Source organism: Lasioglossum baleicum, chromosome 13 (genome assembly GCF_051020765.1).
Source record: "Lasioglossum baleicum chromosome 13, iyLasBale1, whole genome shotgun sequence".
Taxonomy (NCBI): Eukaryota; Metazoa; Arthropoda; class Insecta; order Hymenoptera; family Halictidae; genus Lasioglossum; species Lasioglossum baleicum.
The window spans coordinates 7,785,083-7,808,027 of NC_134941.1; the positions used below are offsets into that span (position 1 = coordinate 7,785,083).

General features: G+C 36.5%; 2 protein-coding genes across 3 annotated transcripts in view; one reads left to right on the top strand and one right to left on the bottom strand.

Annotated features, from left to right (window-relative positions):
- The window catches only part of LOC143215429 (dynein beta chain, ciliary), a 31,669-nt gene extending 9,061 nt beyond the window's left edge, over positions 1-22,608 (top strand). Inside the window, exons 20-67 of the mRNA XM_076437549.1 lie at positions 362-518; positions 775-1,007; positions 1,094-1,383; positions 1,631-1,779; positions 4,909-5,154; positions 5,238-5,462; positions 5,544-5,745; positions 5,855-6,021; positions 6,129-6,541; positions 7,231-7,501; positions 7,805-8,067; positions 8,140-8,450; positions 8,594-8,709; positions 9,325-9,536; positions 9,619-9,822; positions 9,934-10,005; positions 10,339-10,554; positions 10,660-10,897; positions 11,897-12,089; positions 12,222-12,399; positions 12,589-12,717; positions 12,809-13,028; positions 13,107-13,268; positions 13,548-13,694; positions 13,785-13,946; positions 14,056-14,292; positions 14,529-14,750; positions 15,212-15,463; positions 15,701-15,827; positions 15,994-16,127; positions 16,666-16,903; positions 17,070-17,257; positions 17,385-17,554; positions 17,643-17,863; positions 17,962-18,238; positions 18,336-18,611; positions 18,709-19,114; positions 19,400-19,716; positions 19,787-19,919; positions 20,038-20,319; positions 20,432-20,638; positions 20,782-20,983; positions 21,104-21,235; positions 21,301-21,473; positions 21,586-21,696; positions 21,781-21,954; positions 22,027-22,175; positions 22,256-22,608. Of these exons, the coding sequence (XP_076293664.1) occupies positions 362-518; positions 775-1,007; positions 1,094-1,383; positions 1,631-1,779; positions 4,909-5,154; positions 5,238-5,462; positions 5,544-5,745; positions 5,855-6,021; positions 6,129-6,541; positions 7,231-7,501; positions 7,805-8,067; positions 8,140-8,450; positions 8,594-8,709; positions 9,325-9,536; positions 9,619-9,822; positions 9,934-10,005; positions 10,339-10,554; positions 10,660-10,897; positions 11,897-12,089; positions 12,222-12,399; positions 12,589-12,717; positions 12,809-13,028; positions 13,107-13,268; positions 13,548-13,694; positions 13,785-13,946; positions 14,056-14,292; positions 14,529-14,750; positions 15,212-15,463; positions 15,701-15,827; positions 15,994-16,127; positions 16,666-16,903; positions 17,070-17,257; positions 17,385-17,554; positions 17,643-17,863; positions 17,962-18,238; positions 18,336-18,611; positions 18,709-19,114; positions 19,400-19,716; positions 19,787-19,919; positions 20,038-20,319; positions 20,432-20,638; positions 20,782-20,983; positions 21,104-21,235; positions 21,301-21,473; positions 21,586-21,696; positions 21,781-21,954; positions 22,027-22,175; positions 22,256-22,550 (10,099 nt within the window). The 3' untranslated portion in view covers positions 22,551-22,608. The remainder of the gene's footprint in view (positions 1-361; positions 519-774; positions 1,008-1,093; positions 1,384-1,630; positions 1,780-4,908; positions 5,155-5,237; positions 5,463-5,543; positions 5,746-5,854; positions 6,022-6,128; positions 6,542-7,230; positions 7,502-7,804; positions 8,068-8,139; positions 8,451-8,593; positions 8,710-9,324; positions 9,537-9,618; positions 9,823-9,933; positions 10,006-10,338; positions 10,555-10,659; positions 10,898-11,896; positions 12,090-12,221; positions 12,400-12,588; positions 12,718-12,808; positions 13,029-13,106; positions 13,269-13,547; positions 13,695-13,784; positions 13,947-14,055; positions 14,293-14,528; positions 14,751-15,211; positions 15,464-15,700; positions 15,828-15,993; positions 16,128-16,665; positions 16,904-17,069; positions 17,258-17,384; positions 17,555-17,642; positions 17,864-17,961; positions 18,239-18,335; positions 18,612-18,708; positions 19,115-19,399; positions 19,717-19,786; positions 19,920-20,037; positions 20,320-20,431; positions 20,639-20,781; positions 20,984-21,103; positions 21,236-21,300; positions 21,474-21,585; positions 21,697-21,780; positions 21,955-22,026; positions 22,176-22,255) is intronic.
- The window catches only part of Ecd (ecdysoneless cell cycle regulator), a 50,597-nt gene that overhangs the window by 21,359 nt on the left and 6,293 nt on the right, over positions 1-22,945 (bottom strand). The window lies entirely within an intron of this gene.

Below are 22,945 nucleotides of genomic sequence, written 5' to 3' on the forward strand. Positions count from 1 at the left end.
GCCGTAAGTAAAACCGATTTCACTGAAACTACTATCGTTGGCATTGTTTCCATATATCTATAATTGCGCAATCGAGCAGGTAAACTAGGTACTTGATCGCGAATAGTTATGCCAGCAACGTATCAAACTATGTTACGTATTTTGCAAACGATACGATCCGTTCGCTCATGATTCTCGGCACGGTTGGATTGAAATAGAACCATACTATTTACTAGTTTCTGCACTGCAATTTAATTGTAGAAATTTGCCAAAATTATATTCTATTCACAAGCGGCTGTCAGAGACAGTACTCACGAAAACATGTGTGACGAATGCAATGTTAATATCGCACAGTCTATGTGAAAATAATTGATTTTTCCAGATTGCAAGAATTGTCAGATTTCCTGAAAGCAGCGATGGAGAATTTTTCGCAATCCATTCAAGAAGACGATTACGACGCATTGTTAGTGACTATCTCTTACTTAAAAGAGATTAGAGATCGGCAGTTTGAGATAGAGGACATGTTTGACCCTATCAAGGTAATCTGATAATTAGATTGCGAATTTTACGTAGATTTTTATTTTATTGCAAATTTAATAGGATATTGAATAGGGAGATCTATTTTTCATTTAATTGTAGATCCTGAAAGTTAGGCAATATATAAGTTAACAATTGCATAACGAGGCAATGTATGAAAATATTTAATGAACAAACTAACAACACTAATTCATAATCGTTTTGTTAAACTTGGAATACTGGTTTTAATTATTTCTAGCTTACTGACTTGTATTTCAGAAAACAATAGAACTACTGGAGCACTATCAAGTAGTGATAAGTCCGAAAATCTTCGAGTGGTTAACAGAGCTACCTCACAGTTGGGAAACGTTGAAGAAAGTAGCTGCCCAAGTGAAGCAGGTCGTGCAACCTTTAATGACTCGTCAAATTGAACTTCTGAAAAAGAGGTTGAGTTACTACGACTTCAAGCAGCAACGTTTCCTCGACGCGTTTCACGAGAATCCTGTCTTCAGGTAAACTCAATTCTTTCTAAACCATGGATTCATTGTTAATTTAGATGAAACAAGAATTATTATTTCAACAAAATAATTATTTCCAGCCCGGAATGTGCCGATCCTTACGAGCAATTGAACAAAATACGCGAGGAAGTTGTGATATTTCTATCCGAGGAGAAGAATCTGCAGGATCAGACGGTGATATTCGAACAAGAAATGCCCGAGTTTAAAGTGAATAAACAAGTACAGAAGGAGATGCAGCTTTTGAAGACTCTGTGGGATTATGTGAATGTGATTAGTACTAGTTTGAACGAATGGAAGAAGACCACTTGGAAAAAGCTGGACGTCGAATGGATGGATCAAGAGTGCAAGAAACTTCTCAGGGAATTACGACGTGAGAACATTTTTCAATCACGCCATTATCAGTATTTTATTCTACTACTGTTACACTTTATCTGACCTATCCTGAGTAAAAACGAATCGAAGCTTCGTAATACTATTTTATATGATATTTTATGGATCTTTTAGCAAGAGATATGTTTTCGATTTGTGGACACCCTGTAATAATAGACATTGGATATTTTTATATTCAGATACAATAATGCTTGTTTCGTTGAAAACATATTAATATTTATTTGCAGAATTGGACAAAGATGTGCGTGGTTGGAAACTCTACGGAGACGTCGAAGCTCAAGTGCGAAACATGATGGCTTCCCTAAGAGCAGTCTCAGAGTTGCAGAACCCAGCTATCAGGGACAGACATTGGCGAGAATTAATGGCCGAAACGAAAGTAATTAATTGCATAATTAATCACAGTTTTGCCAGGCAAATTTTACACGCGTCATACGATCGACCATGCAACATTTTATTCATACAATTTTATTATTCATATAGTACACAGACAGATTATATGTACCTCTAAAGTTTCAAACACTTAAGGCGGTAGACTCGCGTTTCCAGAATTGCAAGGGTGCGGGATGCGCGTTCTCATTTCTCGATAATACAAAGATGGGATTTTTCAATAGTCAAAAGCGCTAGATAAAAGATCGATCTAGGCCGCGATCGCCCTCGAAAGTCCTATTTTTACGTTTATGATGCGTAATTTGCATTATTCGACAGCTATGAAAATAGCTACATGCTCAGTTGTATGCTTCCCAATAATGAAAATTATAGAAATCTATAGAAATAACTATTTCACATTATTTTATAAACATAACAAGAATGTGTCTATCCAAATTTTTGACCATTTTTACAAAAATATATACCCGAAAAAATAAATTTGGTAAATAATTCCCCAAGGAAGAATCTTTACAATCTTAGTAATCGCAAATTATGAATATTAGAATCCGTCATTTTGATGGGTCCCTAGTGTTCAACGAAAAAATAGGACTTTCGAGGGCGATAGCGGCCTAGATCGAACTTCCATCTAGCATTTTTGACTACATACTGGAAAACCCGCATCTTTGCAATCCTGGAAAAACGAGCCTACTCCCTTAAGTTGAATCAGAGTCGCTAGACTAAGATCTGTCCCCCCACTCTACCTTCCCCTTATGTGATGTGACTAACCCAGTACTTGCAGAGAGAGGGTAACTGTTTCCCCTCAATTCGTGCTCCCTCATCCTGGCGACTCTGAGTTGAACAACTGTAACAGAAACAAACGCAAAAGTATACTAATCGACGCACGAGTTGAACTTCCCACTATCTAACATCTGTAGCTAGTTTAGCTAACTGGGACAAGTCTGTACAAAACCTTGGTTTTAATTGCCCGTTGATGGTATGAAACTGGAATTGTTGTCGGCGGACATCTGCGCAATCTATATGGGTGTGAGCTTGTTTGCGCATCAAATTTTCACAAGCGCAGATAAATCGTGTGACGTATATAGAACAAAGTGAAACGAATGAGTAAGCTAGCGTTTCAAGAATAATGAGAATGGTACCGGCGAGATAAGCGTGCAAGGACTCGCGCCGCGTGCGATGAGAGCACGTAAACAGAATTAGATAAACATGTTTGTTTTTAAATATTTTTTTAAGGCAACATATTCAAATAATAGATTAGAATTTGTACAATGAACGTATGTGGATTACTTTGAATTAATCTATCATTTGTGTAATGGAGAAATCAGACATCGGTTCGGATAATCGAGGTTCTACTAAATCGTGAATTAAACAAACAAATATGATCCGAATTGTGTCAAGTTTGGAATCATTTTAATCAGGAAAATGTCACGAATATTTGAGTAAAATCTTCACAGAAAAATAATTATTTTGTGTATAGTAACAATGAATCACACTGTGGCTATTTAAATGCGTTCTCTCGAGAACAATGGTCCCTGTACAGTTATAAATTTCTGTCAGCGAGCACAAAGCCAGAAGAAACACACACGGAAACCAATTGTTGCGACTAGTTTTAGTTATTTGGGAAGATGCTGAAAATTCAACTTCACTGCTTAATTAATGAAAATATTCCATAATTTGCATGGATTAGTGCACGTTTGGATACATCGTCAATGCAAACAATCTCCGTGGGAAGTAATTAGCGTGATTAATGAAGACAATAATTGTCTAAGTAGTATAATTACACGAGGTGAGGCATGCTGTGTGCTTTGTACGAGCTGAGAGGAAAACGGCAATCATGTGAGTGGGGAAATTAGAATTATCTCCTCGAAGATAGAAACGAAAACATGATGCAATGGTGAAAGAAGTGTTAACGAATGAATAAGAGGAACTTTTACTAACAGCTCTACGAATATTGGCAAGCACATACGGGGTGTCGCGGAAATATACACAAATACGTGTGCTTCTTACGTAAACGAGTGTTAAACAATTACTAGTTCGCAAGTTAGAACTGTGTTTCCGAAGCATAATATTGTGGGTTCATCTGGAAAACAATTTAAATTAGTTTTATTCCCAAATATTTATTATTTGTATTTTAGGATTTTTTTCAAATTTTACTTTCTTAAATGGATTTATTCTATCACCTTGTATTAATTATATTGGATAATTAATTCTTCTGGGGAACAATTCAAATTATTTTTCTTCCCAAATATTTAGTGATTGTATTTTAGGAATTTTTTCAAATTTTACTTTCTTAAATGGATTTATTCTATCACCTTGTATTAATTATATTGGATAATTAATTCTTCTGGGGAACAATTCAAATTATTTTTCTTCCCAAATATTTAGTGATTGTATTTTAGGAATTTTTTCAAATTTTACTTTCTTCAATGGATTTAAACTATCACTTTATATTATTTATTATATTTTGGATAACTAGTTCCACGTGTCTATTAATGTAATCTTTTGGCAAATAATTAAAATTACAATTGTCTAACGTCTGCTTCCACCTCACTTTGTACCTGAAAAGTGTTTAGAAGATACTCCCATTGTTTCCATGATATTATCCCGTGGCCTCCTTATATTTACCCAGAATTGTTGCATAGTCTTAAACCATCATCAAAGTCTGCATATGTAACTCTTTCAAACAAGCCCACAGATATTCTGTTGAATCTAAATCAAAGAATTGCAAGGTATATGTAGAATGTATATGAATTTCAACTTTGATATGTTAATCAGTGCTAATTACTTGTTGCTTTGTGCTTGAGATAATTATCATGCTACAAATTAACTTCCGGCACGCCTTCTACATATTTCCTAAATCACACTGTTCTCGAAACCTGTTGTGCAAAGTTTTATGTAAGATCATGCAATCCCAGATCATAAACCATTTCAAAATTGGAATGTCAAAATTCAGATTTCATCCATTTTTTTAAGTGACTATTGTATAAAAAATACTTGTTCTAAATAGCTTCTTTTCTTAATAATTGCATTAAGTTAGAAGATTTATTTATTTTTGTCGCAAATAGATGAGTGGTCTACAGAGTCTTCAATATTGACGAACTTAATAAATATTTCACGCTAGGTTGTATTCAGCATGTCCGATAGTACGACACTGGAAGATTTGCTGAAGCTGGAATTGCATAAATATGAAGAGGAAGTGAAAAACATTGTGGCAAAATCGGTGAAGGAAATGGCAATGGAAAAAGTTCTGAAGGAATTGCACGATACCTGGAGCACTCTCGAATTTGGCAAAGATGTGCACGACCGCACGAAATTGAATATTCTTAGAATTGATGAGGAGACAATAGAAACTCTTGAAGACAATCAGGTAATACTGCTTTCTCTATCTTGAATAAAAATAACATTATCAATTATCATCCTATCGACTGATGTTAATTGAATCTTTAATAGGTACAACTGCAGAACATGTTAGGATCAAAATTTGTAGGATACTTTCTGGGCGACATTCTGGACTGGCAAAAGAAGCTGAGCAACGCAGATGCCATAATTAACGCGTGGTTTGATGTTCAGAGAGCATGGATGCATCTCGAAAGTATTTTCATTGGCTCGGAAGATATAAGGAGCCAGCTCCCGGAGGAATCGAAACGGTTCGAAAAAATCGACAGGGATTTCAAAGTATTCTTTTTGACTTAACAGTCTATAATTTATTTATTTTTATCTTTAAATATGTATATTATAAATATTGTTGATTTTAAGGAGCTGCTAAAAGAAATGATGAGTAATTTGAACATAGTGAAAGCAACAAATCGACCAAAGCTTCTGGATAAACTGGAAGAATTGCATCTGCAATTGAACATCTGCGAAAAAGCTCTGGCAGACTACTTGGAGACGAAGAGATTAATTTATCCGAGATTCTATTTCATTTCTTCGGCTGATTTGCTGGACATTTTGAGCAATGGTTAGAAAAATTGAGCATTGTCATTAACATTATTTAACATTATTCTTTTTTAAATGAACTTACAAATTTTGTCAAGGAATAAAGATTTCTTCAATCAATTAATTTTCAGGCAACAATCCTGAACTAGTTTGCAAGCATTTGTCTAAGCTATACGATTCCATTGCGAATTTGCTATGGAAAAAGGACGGTGACAAACCGACAAAGATGGCTGCAGTTATGGTTGCTAAAGACAGCGAGAATATACCGATTCATGGCCCTTGTGACTGTAGTGGGAAGGTATTTCCGTGACATATTAATTTTAACAAGTTGAATGATTCATTATCTTTATGAATTTATGAAAAATAATTGCACCTGATACTTATGAATTTTAAGTGATCTTTCAGGTTGAAAATTGGCTAAACAACGTGACAGACGCCATGAAAAAGACAGTCAGGCACCATATCTCTCAAGCAGTGGGAACCTACGATGAAAAACCGAGAGAACAATGGATTTTTGATCACCCAGCTCAGCCAGCACTCACTGGAAGCCAAATATGGTGGACGACTGAAGTGAACATGGCATTCATGAGACTCGAAGAGGGTTTCGAGAATGCTTTTAAAGACTATCAACGCAAACAGATCAATCAGCTTAATGCTCTCATTAGTATACTTTGCGGAGATTTGGATCCGAGCAGCAGAATGAAGATTATGACAATTTGTACCATTGATGTGCACGCTAGGGACGTTGTTGGGAAGCTGATCACAATGAAAGCGGAAAATTCTTCTAGCTTTCAGTGGCAATCGCAACTCAGACATAGGTGAGATTTTTACGAGATACTACTAGGTGATTATAATAATCTCAATATTCGTAAAAAATTTTGAAGTTCCATCGCCGAGATGTGTAACACAATCATTTTATCAAATTTAACAAAACAGTCTTGTTTCTAATCATTTTTTTATGAAACCTTCGCCAACACATTCGTCAGAATTCCCTGATTAAAATGATACCAAATACACATTATCGTTTAATTCACGATTTAGTAGAACCTCGATTATCCGAACTGATATTTTATTCCTTCTATTTATGATTCCTCTACTCATTTTTATCACAAATGGCTCAAATCCGCAGTTAAATTGTGAAATTCAATATACAGTCGGACATTGTTGATTACCATTATCATTATTGTAATAATAATAAATTTGACAAGTCCATAAATATTTGCAACTGTGCTCGTAAGAGTTGAAAATGTTTTCGGTGGTCAGGATAATTGTTGCAACCACAATAGCAACAAGTTACGTGCCTCCACAGCCCGCGTTTCCTCGTGTTAGCTATTACGTGGAATGTAATAACCAGAACGATTCTTAAAGATTGAATCTGTATTTATTTATTATCATTCAATTACCTGTTTAAATTGCACGTCACAAATTACTTGCTCTTCTGGAGGAAGTGAACGGAGCCCCACGGCTGTGCTTCCACTTCTAATCTCTTCGGGAAAATAATTTGCAGATGGGACGATAAGGCTCACGACTGCTTCGCAGACATATGCGACGCGTCTTTTCGATACAGTCACGAATATTTAGGGAACGTGCCGCGATTGGTCATAACGCCGTTGACTGACAGATGCTACATCACCTTGACACAGTCGTTGCACCTTATAATGGGCGGAGCACCTGCTGGCCCGGCAGGAACCGGAAAAACAGAGACCACCAAAGATTTGGGACGAGCTTTGGGACAAATGGTCTATGTGTTCAATTGTTCCGAACAAATGGATTACAAAGTAAGTTATACTTACTTCGAGACCGAAATGTACAATTAATTAATAAAACTTGTATAATTCCAATAATTTTTTTTATCAAACCCTTACTAAAATATTCGCGACAATTTCCCGATTGAAACGATTCCAAACACGAGACTATTCGGATTACATTTACCTGTTTAATCCACGATAGAGAGTAGAACCTCTATTATCCGAATCTCCATTAAACGAGTACATATGCTCCGAATTATGTCATGTTTGGACTCGTTCTAATAAAAAAAATGTCACGAATATGTCGATAACAGTTTTATTACGTTTTCACAGTCTTGCGGAAATATTTACAAAGGTCTCGCTCAAGTGGGAGCATGGGGCTGCTTCGACGAATTTAATCGCATCTCCGTGGAAGTGCTTTCTGTGGTTGCGGTGCAAGTGAAATCAGTATTAGACGGAATAAAGAGTAGCAAATCGACGTTTCTGTTCTTCGGGGAGGAGCTGAATCTTGTCCCGACCGTTGGAATGTTCATCACGATGAATCCTGGATATGCTGGGAGAACAGAATTGCCGGAGAACTTGAAAACCTTGTTCCGGTATTACAGAATTAATTTTTACGTCGCATAATTAACAAATAACAGTTACGTATTCACTAATATTGTTTAAAGGCCCTGTGCGATGGTGGTTCCTGATTTCGATCTAATCTGTGAGATCATGTTGGTAGCAGAAGGTTTCCAAGAAGCCAGATTGTTAGCAAGAAAATTCATAACGCTGTATCAGCTCTGTCGGGAATTATTGTCGAAACAAGATCACTATGATTGGGGTCTAAGAGCGATTAAGTCAGTTCTGGTCGTTGCTGGCAAATTAAAAAGGGACGATCCTCAGAGACCCGAGGATCAGGTGCTGATGAGAGCTCTCAGAGACTTTAATATTCCGAAGATTGTCACCGATGACGTTCCTGTCTTCATGGGGCTTATTGGTACATTTTTTTTTATCTTTATTTATCCTGTTTCTATTTACAGTAGCAGTATACTATTTATAGTAGCAGTAGAAATTTCTATCATTTGATGCTAGCACCAACTCCCGCAAAGGATACTTGCTTCTTTACTATCGACTTTCTAGGTGATTTATTCCCGGCTTTGGATGTTCCACGGAAAAGGGATTTAGATTTCGAAATGACCGTCAAGGAATCTGCTGTCGACCTGAAACTACAACCGGAAGACGGTTTCATATTAAAAGTAACACTGCGCGTTTAAGGCGGCGGACTTGTTTCCAGAATTGGAAAGCAAAAGGATTGAAATCCAAAGATGGGATTTTTCAGTAGCCAAAAACGCTAGTAATTTGCATTATTCGGCAGCATGTAGCTGTCACAGCTTTATGAAAATAACTACATGCGCAGTTGTATCCTTCCGAATAATGCAAATTACGCCTCATAAACATAAAAATAGGATTTTCGAGGGCGATCGCGGCCTAGATCGATCTTTTATCTAGCGTTTTTGACTACTGAAAACCCCCGTTTTTGTATTATCGAGAATTGAGAACGCGCTTCCCGCACCCTTGCAATTTTGGAAAAACGAGTCTACTCCCTTAAGAGAATTTCTCAATCCGAATTTCACTGAATCTTTCCATCGAACTAATACATACACTGCATTCCAAACCAATCCCGGGCAACTTCTTCCCCGTTGTCGCTTCACTATCAACTATCTCATATTTCCCCTATCGTGCTTTGCCTCGCGTGACTGACGATACAATTCCATTTTTCCATAGACACGCGATATTTTTTTTCTGCACAAATTTTTGTACACTTTGGAGAACTCGTGTAAATATAATTGATCAACAATTTTACGAATTAGGTGGTACAATTGGAAGAACTGCTTCACGTTCGACATTCAGTCTTCATCGTCGGCTTCGCGGGAACTGGGAAAACAGAAGTTTGGAGGACGCTTAATCGAACTTACTTCAATCAGAAATTGAAACCGTATTACAATGAACTGAATCCGAAAGCTGTGACCAATGACGAATTGTTTGGAATTATTAATCCGGCCACTCGAGAATGGAAGGACGGGTTTGATGCTTTCTGAAATCTTTTTATTATACATATACATTCTTTAAGTAGAAGTTAAATAACTAATTATTTCTTTTTTCAGATTGTTCTCAGTGCTAATGAGGGATCAAGCGAATATGTCGGGGAACGATCCGAAATGGATCATTTTTGATGGCGATATAGATCCGATGTGGATCGAGTCGTTGAATACTGTTATGGATGACAATAAAGTGTTAACGTTGGCTAGTAACGAAAGAATCGCTCTGACGAAAGAGATGAGACTTCTTTTCGAAATTTCGAATCTGCGGTAACAATTTTTATATTAGTCGTTTTATTGAGATTTTTTGGAAAGAAAATAATTAGTTTCTGGTATTTTTTTAATTCTATTGTGTAATATACTTTTCTATTTCTTATCTAGAACGGCAACTCCAGCCACAGTGTCCAGAGCCGGAATTCTTTATATAAACCCACAAGATATCGGTTGGTACCCGTGAGTAATTACTCATTACTCTGATACCCCCAAAATGTTACTTTCAATCGCATAATTTTTAACCAAACAGAAATTTAACCCGATCGACAGTTGTCTCTCGTTAATCATTTATGATAACAGCTAACGAGATATCACTGTGAAAGTGGGTGGTGACATTCCCCCACTATTTGTCACGGTCGACGGTCGTACCGGCAGAAGTGCGTGTCATTGGTAGTGGCTTAAGTAATGGGGGAACGGACATTTTTATCAGAAATACATAAAATCCACAGTCTAATTATAATGTTACAATATACTATTTAACACGTTAACAATTTATATTTACGGTCAATGTAGATTTGCGATTAGCTGGATAGAGACGAGAGAAGCTCCCGAAAGAGCAAATTTGACTATTTTATTCGACAAATATGTCCCACCATTGATAGAAGTGATGAAACACAAATTTAAAAAGATCACCCCGCTGCCGGATATTTGCCACGTGCAAATGCTTTGCAATTTGTTAGATTGCTTTCTGACTCCGGAAAATGTGCCGCCAGATTGCCCCAAAGAATGGTACGAACGAAATTTATAACTACTTAAATAGGATTGAATCTTTAAATTTTCAAACAATTTTATTGTTTCATGAATGCATAAGTTTCTTTTATTATTGAAAACAAGGCACGAATTGTACTTTGCATTCGCCTGCATCTGGGCATTCGGATCCGCCACGTTTCAAGACCAGTTGATTGATTGGCGAAATGAATTCAACAAATGGTGGCAAAATGAATTTAAAACGATCAAGTTTCCAACTGGAGGAAATATATTCAATTATTTCATCGAGGAAGAAAGCAAGAAACTGTCGCCATGGACTGAGAGAGTGAAAACTTTTGAATTAGATCCCGATGTACCTCTACAGGTTCGTTTAAACAATTAAAAAATTAATCAATGTTGTTAAAATGAAGTTCAATGATTTGTCTAAAATTCTAAAACGAGTGCTGTTATACCTCTGACATACCTCAGGTTCTCTTAAACAAGTATTCATTAAAACTTTGATCAATGTTGTGGACAAATTAACATTGAAGTTCATCAATTTCCGTAAAATTCTAAAACAAGCTTCAGACTGTGATTCACCATGGAAATTACGAGACGAGGAAATAGAGGAACTTTAGAAAATAGGAAGAACATAGTAATGTCAAAACTGGATTTTTTGCGCAAAATTTATGCAGCGATGTTGCTTGTCAAATATTTTTCTAATTATATGTGTTTCACGCTATGCATACTGCCCACTTCCAACACGGTTTCATTATAAGGAGCGGTTATACAACTTGCATTCGTCTCTTACGTGTCCGGTATATCCATTTCAATCTTTTTCCTCCATTTTCTAAAATCTTACGGAGTTTACACGCTTCATTTGGGTTCACCTTAAAGCATTTCTGTCTCATCTTACAAAACTTTCGCTTTCCCCAAGTTCGTTGCTCGCTCCCACGCTCTTTTCCCCACCAACTTTCTCATTCCATCGCATACCCATAAACGTATGCACATACACATCCGTGTACCAATACATATAATCTATATTGCACTAATGTGACCACCATTTTCAATTTATTTTTCTTCGGAAACGAAATGTTGTAATTTTCTTTGTGTTTCCTTAGCCATTATCATCGACACGCATTTATCAAAATAATTTTATTGTGACTTATTTATTAAATTCATCGAAAACATGACCCTAATTATTTAGTCCCATTTTTCAAATAGAATTGACTTTACTTTTCCTGTTTAATTTTATTTAACATTTCCCATTGACATTACGATTTTTACATCTAATTGTTGGCTTCATCGGATTTCTTCATAATCGTAATTTTGGTGAAGATTTTAGTGAACTTTCAACTCATTAAAAAATAATTTCGTTCCACAGTCTACGCTCGTGGCAACCGGTGACACGGCATACTTACACTTTTTCTTGGACATACTCATCAAGAAAAAAGTGCCGGTAATGTTGATAGGTGCCGCAGGTTCGGGGAAAAGCGTAATCGTTGCTGAGAAATTAGGGTCTCTTCCGGATGATTATAACATTGCGAACGTGCCTCTTAATTATTACACCACTTCTGGTAATTGTCGCGTCCTTTACTTTGTTACTGTTTCTGTTCCACGTGTTATGAAATATTTATGGTTAATGAAATATCCTTTTCATCCAAGAGATATTAATTATTATATCCAATAAGAAAAATCCCATTTTTCAGAAATGTTACAAGCGAGTATGGAGAAGTATTTGGAGAAAAAGACAGGTAGAAATTATGGGCCGCCAGGTATGAAGAAACTGATATATTTTATCGACGATATGAACATGCCGGAGGTCGACACTTATGGCACTGTCCAGCCTCATACCATTATTCGGCAGCACATTGATTACACTCACTGGTATGAGGATATACAAAATATATCTTTTCTAAACAATATCTTCTCAACATATATTATATCCTTTACATTGACGCACAAAAAATTTCTTTAATTAAAATTTATTCAATTTGATAACTACAACTGTTTCACAAAATACCACTCGGAAGTGATTCCGAGAATATTGTTAAAGTGATTGTTTAAAAAATACAGGTATGACAGAACGAAGCTAACTTTAAAGGAGATACACAATACGCAGTATGTGTCCTGCATGAATCCCACGGCTGGAAGCTTCACCATAAATCCACGTTTACAAAGACACTTTGCCGTTTTCGCAGTCAAGTAAGTTGTACGGAAATATTGAATCTACCATTTCACTTCGATTATGCATGGTACAATTAAGTAATTGAGAAAATATCATTCGTCGTTGCAGTTTTCCATCAGAGGATAATTTAATGAGGATCTACAGTCAAATTCTGCAACAGCATCTGACGAATCCGTTCAATAAATTCGGCATATCGCTGGCAAACATTGCAGAGAATTTACTGTCAGCAGCGTTGTTCTGTCACAACAAGATTTCGTCCACATTTTTGCCAACTGCAGTTAAATTCCATTATGTGTTCAATCTACGCGATTTGTCGAACATATTTCAGGTAAGAACTCTTTAAATTCTAAGTCAAGATTGTCACTATTAGAACTTAATCTTAATTATAAACATGATTATTTTTAAGGGTCTACTCTTCGCTAATGGTGAAGCAGTGCCTACAGCTAACCATTTAATACGTTTGTATGTTCACGAAGCAACGAGGGTGTACTCTGATAAATTAATCAACGCTGATGACAAGAGCATGTTCCAACAATTACTGAAAGGCTCTCTTCGCAAATTTATGTCTGTAAGCCTTTTTATTGATTTAATAGTAGAGCATTATCTATTTCGGTCCAACTTCTTCGTCGCGAGCCACACAGCCCCCACGTCGAATAGTGGGAGAACATCACCGCCCACTTTAGCGGAACAAAGGAGTGAGAGAACGGGCCAAGTGTGGCTAACAAAAATAATGGAAAAACATTAATATTGCTACTTTTATATATATATTTTTAATTTTAAATTAATGTGTGTGTCTGCAGGCTAAATGATTCATAAACATATATGTTTATTCAATATATAATTTCAGGAAATTGACGAGAATGTTATATTTGAAGAGCCAATAATATACTGTCATTTCGCTGAAGGAATAGGCGAGCCAAAGTATATGCCGATCAAAGACTGGCCACAGTTAACAAAATTGTTAGACGAGGCTTTGCTTAATTATAACGATCTGGTAAAAAATAACTGTTAAAACAAAAACTCAACTGTACGATGTTGCTCCGAAATTATTTAATACAAGAACTTTCATTGTTTCTGTGTCTAGGTAGCAGCGATGAAATTGATATTATTCGAGGATGCGATGTATCAAGTGTGTCAAATAAATCGCATTTTGGAGTTGCCAAGAGGAAATGCTCTTTTGGTAGGAGTTGGAGGAAGTGGGAAACAGTCTCTTTCCTCCCTTGCATCATTCATCTCAGGTTTAGAGGTATGCGAATTATACCGTGAACTTTCACAAACTAAATGTCCTATTAAAACAAATATTTGCGAATCCGTTTCGTAACTAAACACTCGCATTCTTTTAATTTCTTATACAGGTGTTCCAAATGCAATTAAAAACAGGATACTCGATAAATGATTTACGGACGGATTTAGCAGGATTATACTTGAAGGCGGGATTAAAGACAATCGGAATAACATTCTTGATGACTGACTCTCACGTCGCGGATGAAAGATTTTTAGTTCTGATAAATGACATGTTGGCTTTCGGTGAAATTTCAGAATTATTCGCCGACGAGGATATTGACAATATCGTGAATGCCGTGAGGAATGAGGTGATGTGGAATTTTAATAAAAATGAAACCCGAGATTCGTTTTGTATAAATATTTTCTCCCTTCATTTGAGTTTTTATCTGAGAAACTATTTGTTCAATATGGAGATGAGTTTAAAATAAAATTGATATTATCTTACATGATGATAATAATAAATTTTAAATAACAGTCTGGCTGCACCGAATAGTTTGTGTATGAAGTACCGGTTAAAAAATGAATTTTTCAATATACGATTCAGGTGAAACAAACCGGCATGCTGGACACTAACGAAAATTGTTGGAAATTCTTCATCGATCGAGTCCGAGGAAAATTGAAATGTGTCCTGTGCTTTTCTCCCGTAGGATCAACTTTGCGGAACAGAGCCAGACAATTTCCAGCAATAGTGAACAATACGTCGATTAATTGGGTTCAGAGTTGGCCACTGGAAGCTCTGAGATCAGTCTCTGCTAGATTCTTAGAGGTGGGAATATTTAAAAAAAAAAACAATAGCTTCGTTATTAAAGAATTTAACACGTTTCAACTTATGACAGTGAACGATTGAAAAGAATTGAACTCCTCTTCCCATGTTATTTAAAGAAACAATTCCAATGTTGAATTTCCTATGTATTAATACTGTTTCACTTAATTCATTATGCCGACCGGAAGACATGTTTCTGTAACAATCTAAATTTATAAACTGGTTCACTTCCTTAATTATATTTCTATTAGATGTCACGGAACAGTCCGCGATTTTTCATTTCCCTCGACAGTAGACGAACATTACGTGTAATTAATAAGATGACTTTTGATAAACGTATACGGGATTGAATTGTATGAAAAAATTGTTCAAACAAATGTTGCGCGGATTCCAAGAGGACGTACACTGCTGAAATCTGTTTGTTTTGTAACTTCGCTTTTCTTTGATTTCATCTCTGATTTCAGGGATTAGAGGAACTTCCGAAAGAGTACAAGACATCAGCGTCTATGTTCATGTCGTTTGCACATACCAGTGTTAACGATATATCCGCGTTGTATTTGCAAACTGAGAGGAGATATAATTATACTACCCCGAAATCCTTCTTGGAACAAATTGCTTTGTATACAAAATTACTTATAGAGAGAACTTATGATATAAAAGCGATGATAGAACGATTGAGAAGTGGTCTGGAGAAATTAGAATCCTGCGCTGGCCAGGTAACTTTTCCAATTATTTTCAGCACGCAAATTTGCCAATCCATTATTTATATAAGAATATCGCATAGAACAGCATAATTATGTTTTATTTGAAAGTATCAGATCGATTCTTTCCCATAAAAGTATTTTATACCTAATCAATAATACTGTATGTATACATAGCAGAGATAGCAAGATTTGACGCCTCGTTAAATATGAAAATCAATGTATGTCACGCGCGTTCTGTTTACTTGATAGGTGAGTGAGCTAAGGGTTATATTAGCAGTCCAAGAAGTTGAATTAAAGAAGAAGAATGAAATCGCGGACAAAATTCTGACCGAAGTGCGGGCTGAAAATACAAAAGCTGAAGCTGAAAAAGCCATTGGTACAGTTTCATCAATTTTATATTTAATATAAAATTACGATTAATATTTCACAATATCTATCTTGAAGAGTACTTGTAATGCTAGATGCTAGCTGCACTACTGTTTCAATTGATTTCAAATGTACATTCTTCCAAGTGCGTACAAACGAAAGACTGTTTTTTATAGTGTCCGAGGAAGAAGCAAAAATCGCGGAGATAAAAGAAGTTGTGGCGGAAAGACAGAAACGATGCGACGAAGATCTATCAAAAGCTGAACCAGCTGTTCGACAAGCTGAAGCTGCCCTGGACACTTTGAATAAGGTAAAACATGTTTTAAACTAAGCCCGAGCAACTTCTTCCCCGCTGTCGCTTCATGACCCCCACTACCAATATGTCGGTCCCCCTACTATCAACTATTCTTTGCTCCTCCTACAGTCCACAGGAATTTGGCGGAGAGGACCCAGGAATAGAGAGAGGAGTCTGCTTAAATAATAGAAAATAGAAATAATAAAAAAGTATATTACCTTATATAGCCTATAGTCTCTAAATTAATACAAGAAAAATTAAGGAATAACAAATCGTTAATTTCACGAGTTGTAATCAAGGATTAATATTATTTTCATATATCCCGAACGTTCGCGTCAGAAATGACAGTTTTTAATCATTCGTTTTTACGTAAACCACACGTTACCTCAATTAAATTCACGACGATTTTATGAAGCCTTTAATCTGAAGTGCACTAAAAATTGTATTTCTACTTCGAAATTACTTTCTACCAGGAAACATTCAATTTTCGTTTCGCAATGTACGCGATAGGCGAAGCGTTCGCCTACTTTGTTAAAGTAATAGGACTTTACAGAACAATTTGACGGAATTGAAATCCTTCGGGACACCGCCGGAACAAGTTGCAATGGTAGCGCAGGCTGTGCTGGTCCTGTTTGCTCCCAGGGGACAGATCCCGAAGGATAGAAGTTGGAAAGCGTGTAAAGCGATGATGGGGAGTGTGGACACGTTTCTCTCGCAACTTCGGAATTACGACAAGGAAAACATCCACGCCGAAGTTGTCAAAGCAATTCAACCTTACATCAATAACAAAGGCAAGGCAAATAAATCCTCGTGATTGAATTAAACATATATATGCCATCGTAAATAGTTGAAAATTATTTATTAAGGGAGACACACGCCAAAGAAGTAAACGGTCCTTCATTTTCTCTACCCTAAAACTGTGAATCATCCAAATGATTAAGTATTAAATTGTTCCAGAATTTGATCCAGAGATCATTTACTCGAAATCTCAGGCTGCCGCTGGCCTCTGCAGTTGGGTTCGAAATATTATGGTTTTTCATTACATTAATGAAACTGTGAAACCATTAAGAGCTGCAGTTGCACAAGCGAACGCTGAACTGAAGTCTGCGATGGATCACTTGAACTCTCTGAGAGCACGATTAGCGGTAAGTTATTGATTTTTAATAATCATCATCCAACATTTCGATATTATTCTCGACGTAGAAAGGAGACTCGATATTTTCAAGAATAACAGAAACCATTGTTAAGCTACTAAACAATTGTGCTTTCTAGGAGCTACAAAAGGTGCTTGATGTCTTGGGGGAGCGAATGAACACAGCTTTGGAGGAGAAACAGAAATGTCAAGACGAAGCAGACGCCACTGCGTTAACAATTGATCTTGCAAATAGGCTTGTCAATGGACTAGCTTCCGAAAAAATTCGCTGGAGCGAGACTGTGGAAACGTTAATAACTTTGGCAATTTCGCAAACTACATTTTAATGTTATAATGTTGATGTAACCCGGTAAAAATGAACTAACTGATACGCTTAGGTTGAATAATTCCGGAGTAACTGTGCCAGGTGATATTCTGCTTGTAACAGCATTCCTCTCGTATATGGGATGTTTCACACGAAAATTCAGATACGATTTGATGTATGAGAATTGGTTGCCGTTCTTGGGAAGCTTAGATGTCCAAATACCAAGGACTGCAGACTTGGACATCTTGGCAATGCTATCTGATGATGCGCAAATTGCACAATGGAACAACGAAGGTAATGAAACATTGAAACTGTAAATGATAAAACAATAATTGCGATTGAAAGAGTAAGGAGAAATGATATTATAATAGAAATTGAACGCGTTGTTTAAGGTCTCCCAACCGACAGAATGTCTTCCGAAAACGCAACAATTTTAATGAACTCGTCGAGATGGCCTCTAATGATCGATCCACAGTTGCAAGGATTGAAATGGATCAAAAATCGATATGGGGACGACTTGAAAGTACTTAGACTAACACAACACAATTACTTGAATCACGTTGAGATTGCTATTGCAAATGGTGCAACCGTTCTAATCGAGAACATTATGGAAACAATCGATCCTGTATTGGATCCAGTTATTAAAAGAGATTTGGTCAAAAAGGGAAAGTACGTTTCTCTCGGTTATCTCCGATAATATTCAATATTATTTACCACAAAATTCATCAGTACAACAAATATGTAAAAGGTGATTGATATTTTAAAGGGCTATTAAGATTTGGGACAAAGAGGTCGATTACGATCCCAACTTCCGTTTAATCCTACAAACGAAGCTGGCTAATCCTCATTACAAGCCTGAGATACAGGCACAGACCACTCTGATCAATTTTACTGTGACGAAAGATGGTCTCGAGGAACAATTATTAGGAGACGTGGTCAAAGCCGAGAGACCCGACTTGGAAGCCAAAAAAGCAGAGCTGACCACGCAACAAAATACATTTAAAATCACGTTGAAGGCTTTGGAGGACGACCTTTTACACAGGTACTGTTTTTTCAAAAGATTATTTCTTTTATGAAACTTCTCCGACGTATTCGTGTCATTGTTTCGATTAAAACGAGTACAATAACTATTCTTAAAGATTATCAACAGCAGGACCAAATATCTTAAGCGACGTCGATCTAGTGATAAACCTCGAGACCACCAAGAAGACTGCTGCAGAGATTCAAATAAAGGTAGCCGAGGCTAAAGTGACTGCTGTGAAAATAGACGAAGCTCGTGAAATTTACCGAACAGTATCAGCCAGAGCTAGCCTTTTGTACTTCGTCTTGAACGATCTCAGCAAAATCAACATGCTCTACCAGTTTTCTCTGAAGGCTTTCAGTGTGGTTTTCCAAAATGCCATCAAATTCGCCGAAGAGGCGGACACGTTGCCAAAGCGCGTTGCTCTTTTAATCGACAGCATCACCTATTTAGTTTTCATTTACACGAGCAGAGGATTGTTCGAGAACGACAAATTGACGTTCCTCTGTCAGATGACAATTCAGGTAATACTTACATGTGTCTAATTTGTTTACGTATTGCAAACATTACGACGTGTATTTGTCGAATATAATATAGTTGCACTACTAGTGGCAAAAAAAATTATTCAACGAAACCTCGAAGTTTGTTTTAATTACAATTGTTTCGAAATGTATTGCCTCTGAGCTTCCTATACATCTGAACAATTTCAGAAAAAATCTAAGACCACATGTGCATAAAATATGACGACATGTAAATGGCCAATATTTTTCACTTTTATGCAACCTAATATCTGAGTGAATCTCTTGCAGATTTTTATGCAATCAGAAGAAATAACGCAGTCCGAGCTCGATTTTCTATTGCGATTCCCTTACATGGTCGATTTGAACAGTCCAGTAGACTTTCTGACGAATGTTGGTTGGGGTGGAATCAAATTCTTGAGTCAGATGGACGACTTTCGAAATTTGGAGAAGGACATCGAAGGCGCAGCGAAAAGATGGAAGAAATTCGCAGAATCAGAAACGCCGGAACGCGAAAACTTTCCGCAGGACTGGAAAAATAAAACAGCTTTGCAACGACTTTGCATTATGAGATGTCTTAGGCTGGATCGAATGACTTACGCACTTAGGTATATGTATAGTCAATTTATACACCTGACATTAATAAAAGGTCTACTAAAATTTCACGAATGTCTATAGGTGTTTTGTGGAGGAAAAACTGGGTTCGAAATTTGTCGAATCTAGATCTCCCCCTTTCCATAAATCCTTTGAGGAAACAAGTTCGATTACGCCTATATTCTTCATTCTTTCCCCAGGTGTAGATCCTCTAAAGGTAAATCATTCTGTGGTATAATACATATATATATTGTACAGTGGCTGCTCGATAAGTGCATCGGATGATGCAACCAAACAAAACCAACTCAATCAATCAACCACTGATGATTTTTTAGGATGTAGAAAAACTTGGGAAACAATTAGGATTCACATCGGAAGGCAGAAACTTCCATAATGTGTCATTAGGACAAGGACAAGAGCCAGTAGCCGAAGAAGCAATGATTATTTCCGCAAACGAAGGGCACTGGGTGATTTTGCAAAACGTTCATCTAGTGCAGAAATGGCTGCCTACGTTGGAAAAGAGAATGGAACAATTATCGGAAGCCCCTCATCCCGATTATCGATTATTTATCAGTGCTGAACCCAGCCCGGATCCTCGAGAATCGACAATACCACAGGTATGTAAGTTTCCTTAAGGTTTTCCTTATCCAGTAGGCCTAAACAATTTTCCAAGGTTTATCTTTCCTTAATTAAATGATCAGAAGCAGCTAATACTTTATGGGTTCCCAGGGAATTCTCGAGTCTGCTATAAAAATCACGAACGAACCACCGTCAGGAATTCAGGCGAACATTCATAAAGCACTGGACAATTTTAGTCAAGAAACTTTGGAATCCTGCAGCAAGGAAACCGAATTCAAAGCTGTATTGTTTGCACTATGCTATTATCATGCTGTGCTCGCTGAACGCAGAAAATTCGGAGCTCAGGGATGGAATAGGGTATCGATTTTTTAAAATAATTCTCTACACCAGAAACTTCCTTGAAATAAATTCTGTTACTTTCGAATACGAAAATGCAATTAAGTAACCGGTTCTTTTACTAAGTAAACATTAATATAATATTTATTTTCTGCTTCGCCCAGTCTTATCCATTCAATTTTGGCGATTTGACTATCAGCGTGTCGGTGTTGTTCAATTATTTAGAAAACAGTATCAAAGTACCCTGGGAAGACCTTCGCTATTTATTTGGTGAAATAATGTACGGTGGTCACATAACAGACGACTGGGACAGACGATTATGCAGAACGTATTTGATGGTGTACCTGAAACCGGAATTAGTTGAGGGTAAATAATTATTACAAACTCGTGATTATCACACTGCGGATCTTTACGAAAAATAAGATCTACTTTTATTGCAACAAACTGGAGTAAAATGTGACTTGAAATTGTTTTTTGTACATTTAGGTGAATTGTTCCTAGCTCCTGAATTTTTAGTGCCACCTAATAGCGATTACGCAACGTATCATCAATATGTAGATGATTTTCTGCCTGGTGAAAGTCCAATTCTTTATGGTCTTCACCCTAACGCTGAAATTGGTAATAAGTTGAAAATAATGAATTGTTTGAAGATATTTTACGTTTAAACACGGTGTTTATATTAGGATTTTTAACATCAACCGCCGAAAGTTTATTCAAAACATTATTGGGAATGCTAACGCAAACTGTGAGCGATGCGGAAGGAGATATGTCAAAAGAAGAGAAAATGAGATCTCTTTTGGAAGATTTATTAGATAAGTTGCCAGAAGAGTTTAATATGGCAGAACTTTATGGCAAGGTAACTAAAACATTTGCATATTAATATTTATTAATTTTCGGATTATTAAAAGTTGTATATTTTTAGCGATTTTCATTATAATCTAAGAAATATATTTATTAAAAACTGTTAGGTTGAAGATCGCACGCCTTTCGTCACAGTTGCATTGCAAGAATGTGAAAGAATGAATTTATTGTGCGAGGAACTTCGAAGATCCCTTCGAGAATTGGAATTGGGTTTGAAAGTAATGGATAATAATGGAATTTTTCAAAATTTGCTACAGAATTAGCTGCAGTGCTGATATATTATAAAATTTATACGAGAACAGGGTGAATTAACAATTAACGCTGAAATGGAAGATCTGCAAAATTACATAATGATGGATGCTGTTCCACCGTCTTGGACCCAACGAGCATATCCTTCCAATCTAGGATTAAATAGCTGGTTCGCTGATATGCTGAATAGAATAAATGATTTGTCCAGTTGGACCGCAGATTTTAACGTGAGTTTATTATTAATAGTTAAGTCAGTTAATCAACTAATATCGTAAAATAAATGAATTTTGAACTTTCAGCTTCCTGCTTCGATATGGTTGGGTGGTTTTTTCAATCCGCAATCATTGTTAACTGCAATTATGCAACAAACTGCGCGGAAAAACGAGTGGCCATTGGACAAAATGTGTCTGTACTGTGAAGTTATAAGGAAAACTAAGGAGGAAATCACGTAATTATTATAAATGTTGCTGGCACAGCTATATTCCTTCCTATCAAATTTTCATTTCGATTTTCTAATTGAAATTCTAGATCGGCACCAAGGGAAGGAGCATACATAAATGGATTATACATGGATGGTGCACGATGGGACATGCCAGCAGGCTGCATCATGGATTCTCGATTTAAAGAACTATATCCATTGATGCCAATCGTTTACATTCGAGCGATCACTCAGGATAAGCAAGATCTAAGAAACATGTACGAATGTCCTGTCTACAAAACTCGGTCTCGGGGACCCACTTTTGTGTGGACTTTCAATTTGAAAACAAAGGAGAAAGCAGAGAAATGGATTCTTGCTGGAGTAGCCATTTTATTGCAAATCTAAATGTATTACAATAATTAATAATTACCTAACACAACATGTTTTATCATTAAATGATTATAATAACAATGAAAATTATTGCATTAGTGTACTTTTTCTACCATCTGAGTAGCACCATCCATAATATTGTACCTCTAACGTAAGAGGTGTAACAAGTATAAAACAGTTTTCACTTAAGGGTTTCAAGTATAAGCTGTGTCTTAGAGGAATTATTCTCCTAATGTTTTCTAAGCATTGCAGCTAGATTCATCAGGGGATCTTAGACACGCTAATACTGGTGTATGCCTTATGGAGTTGCTCTAATGTACTGGAGTTGGTCATGTTCCGGTTCATTACTCACCAATCAAAAACGAACATGATTGGTGAGTATTCGAACAGATGCATTGATTTCAGATTAA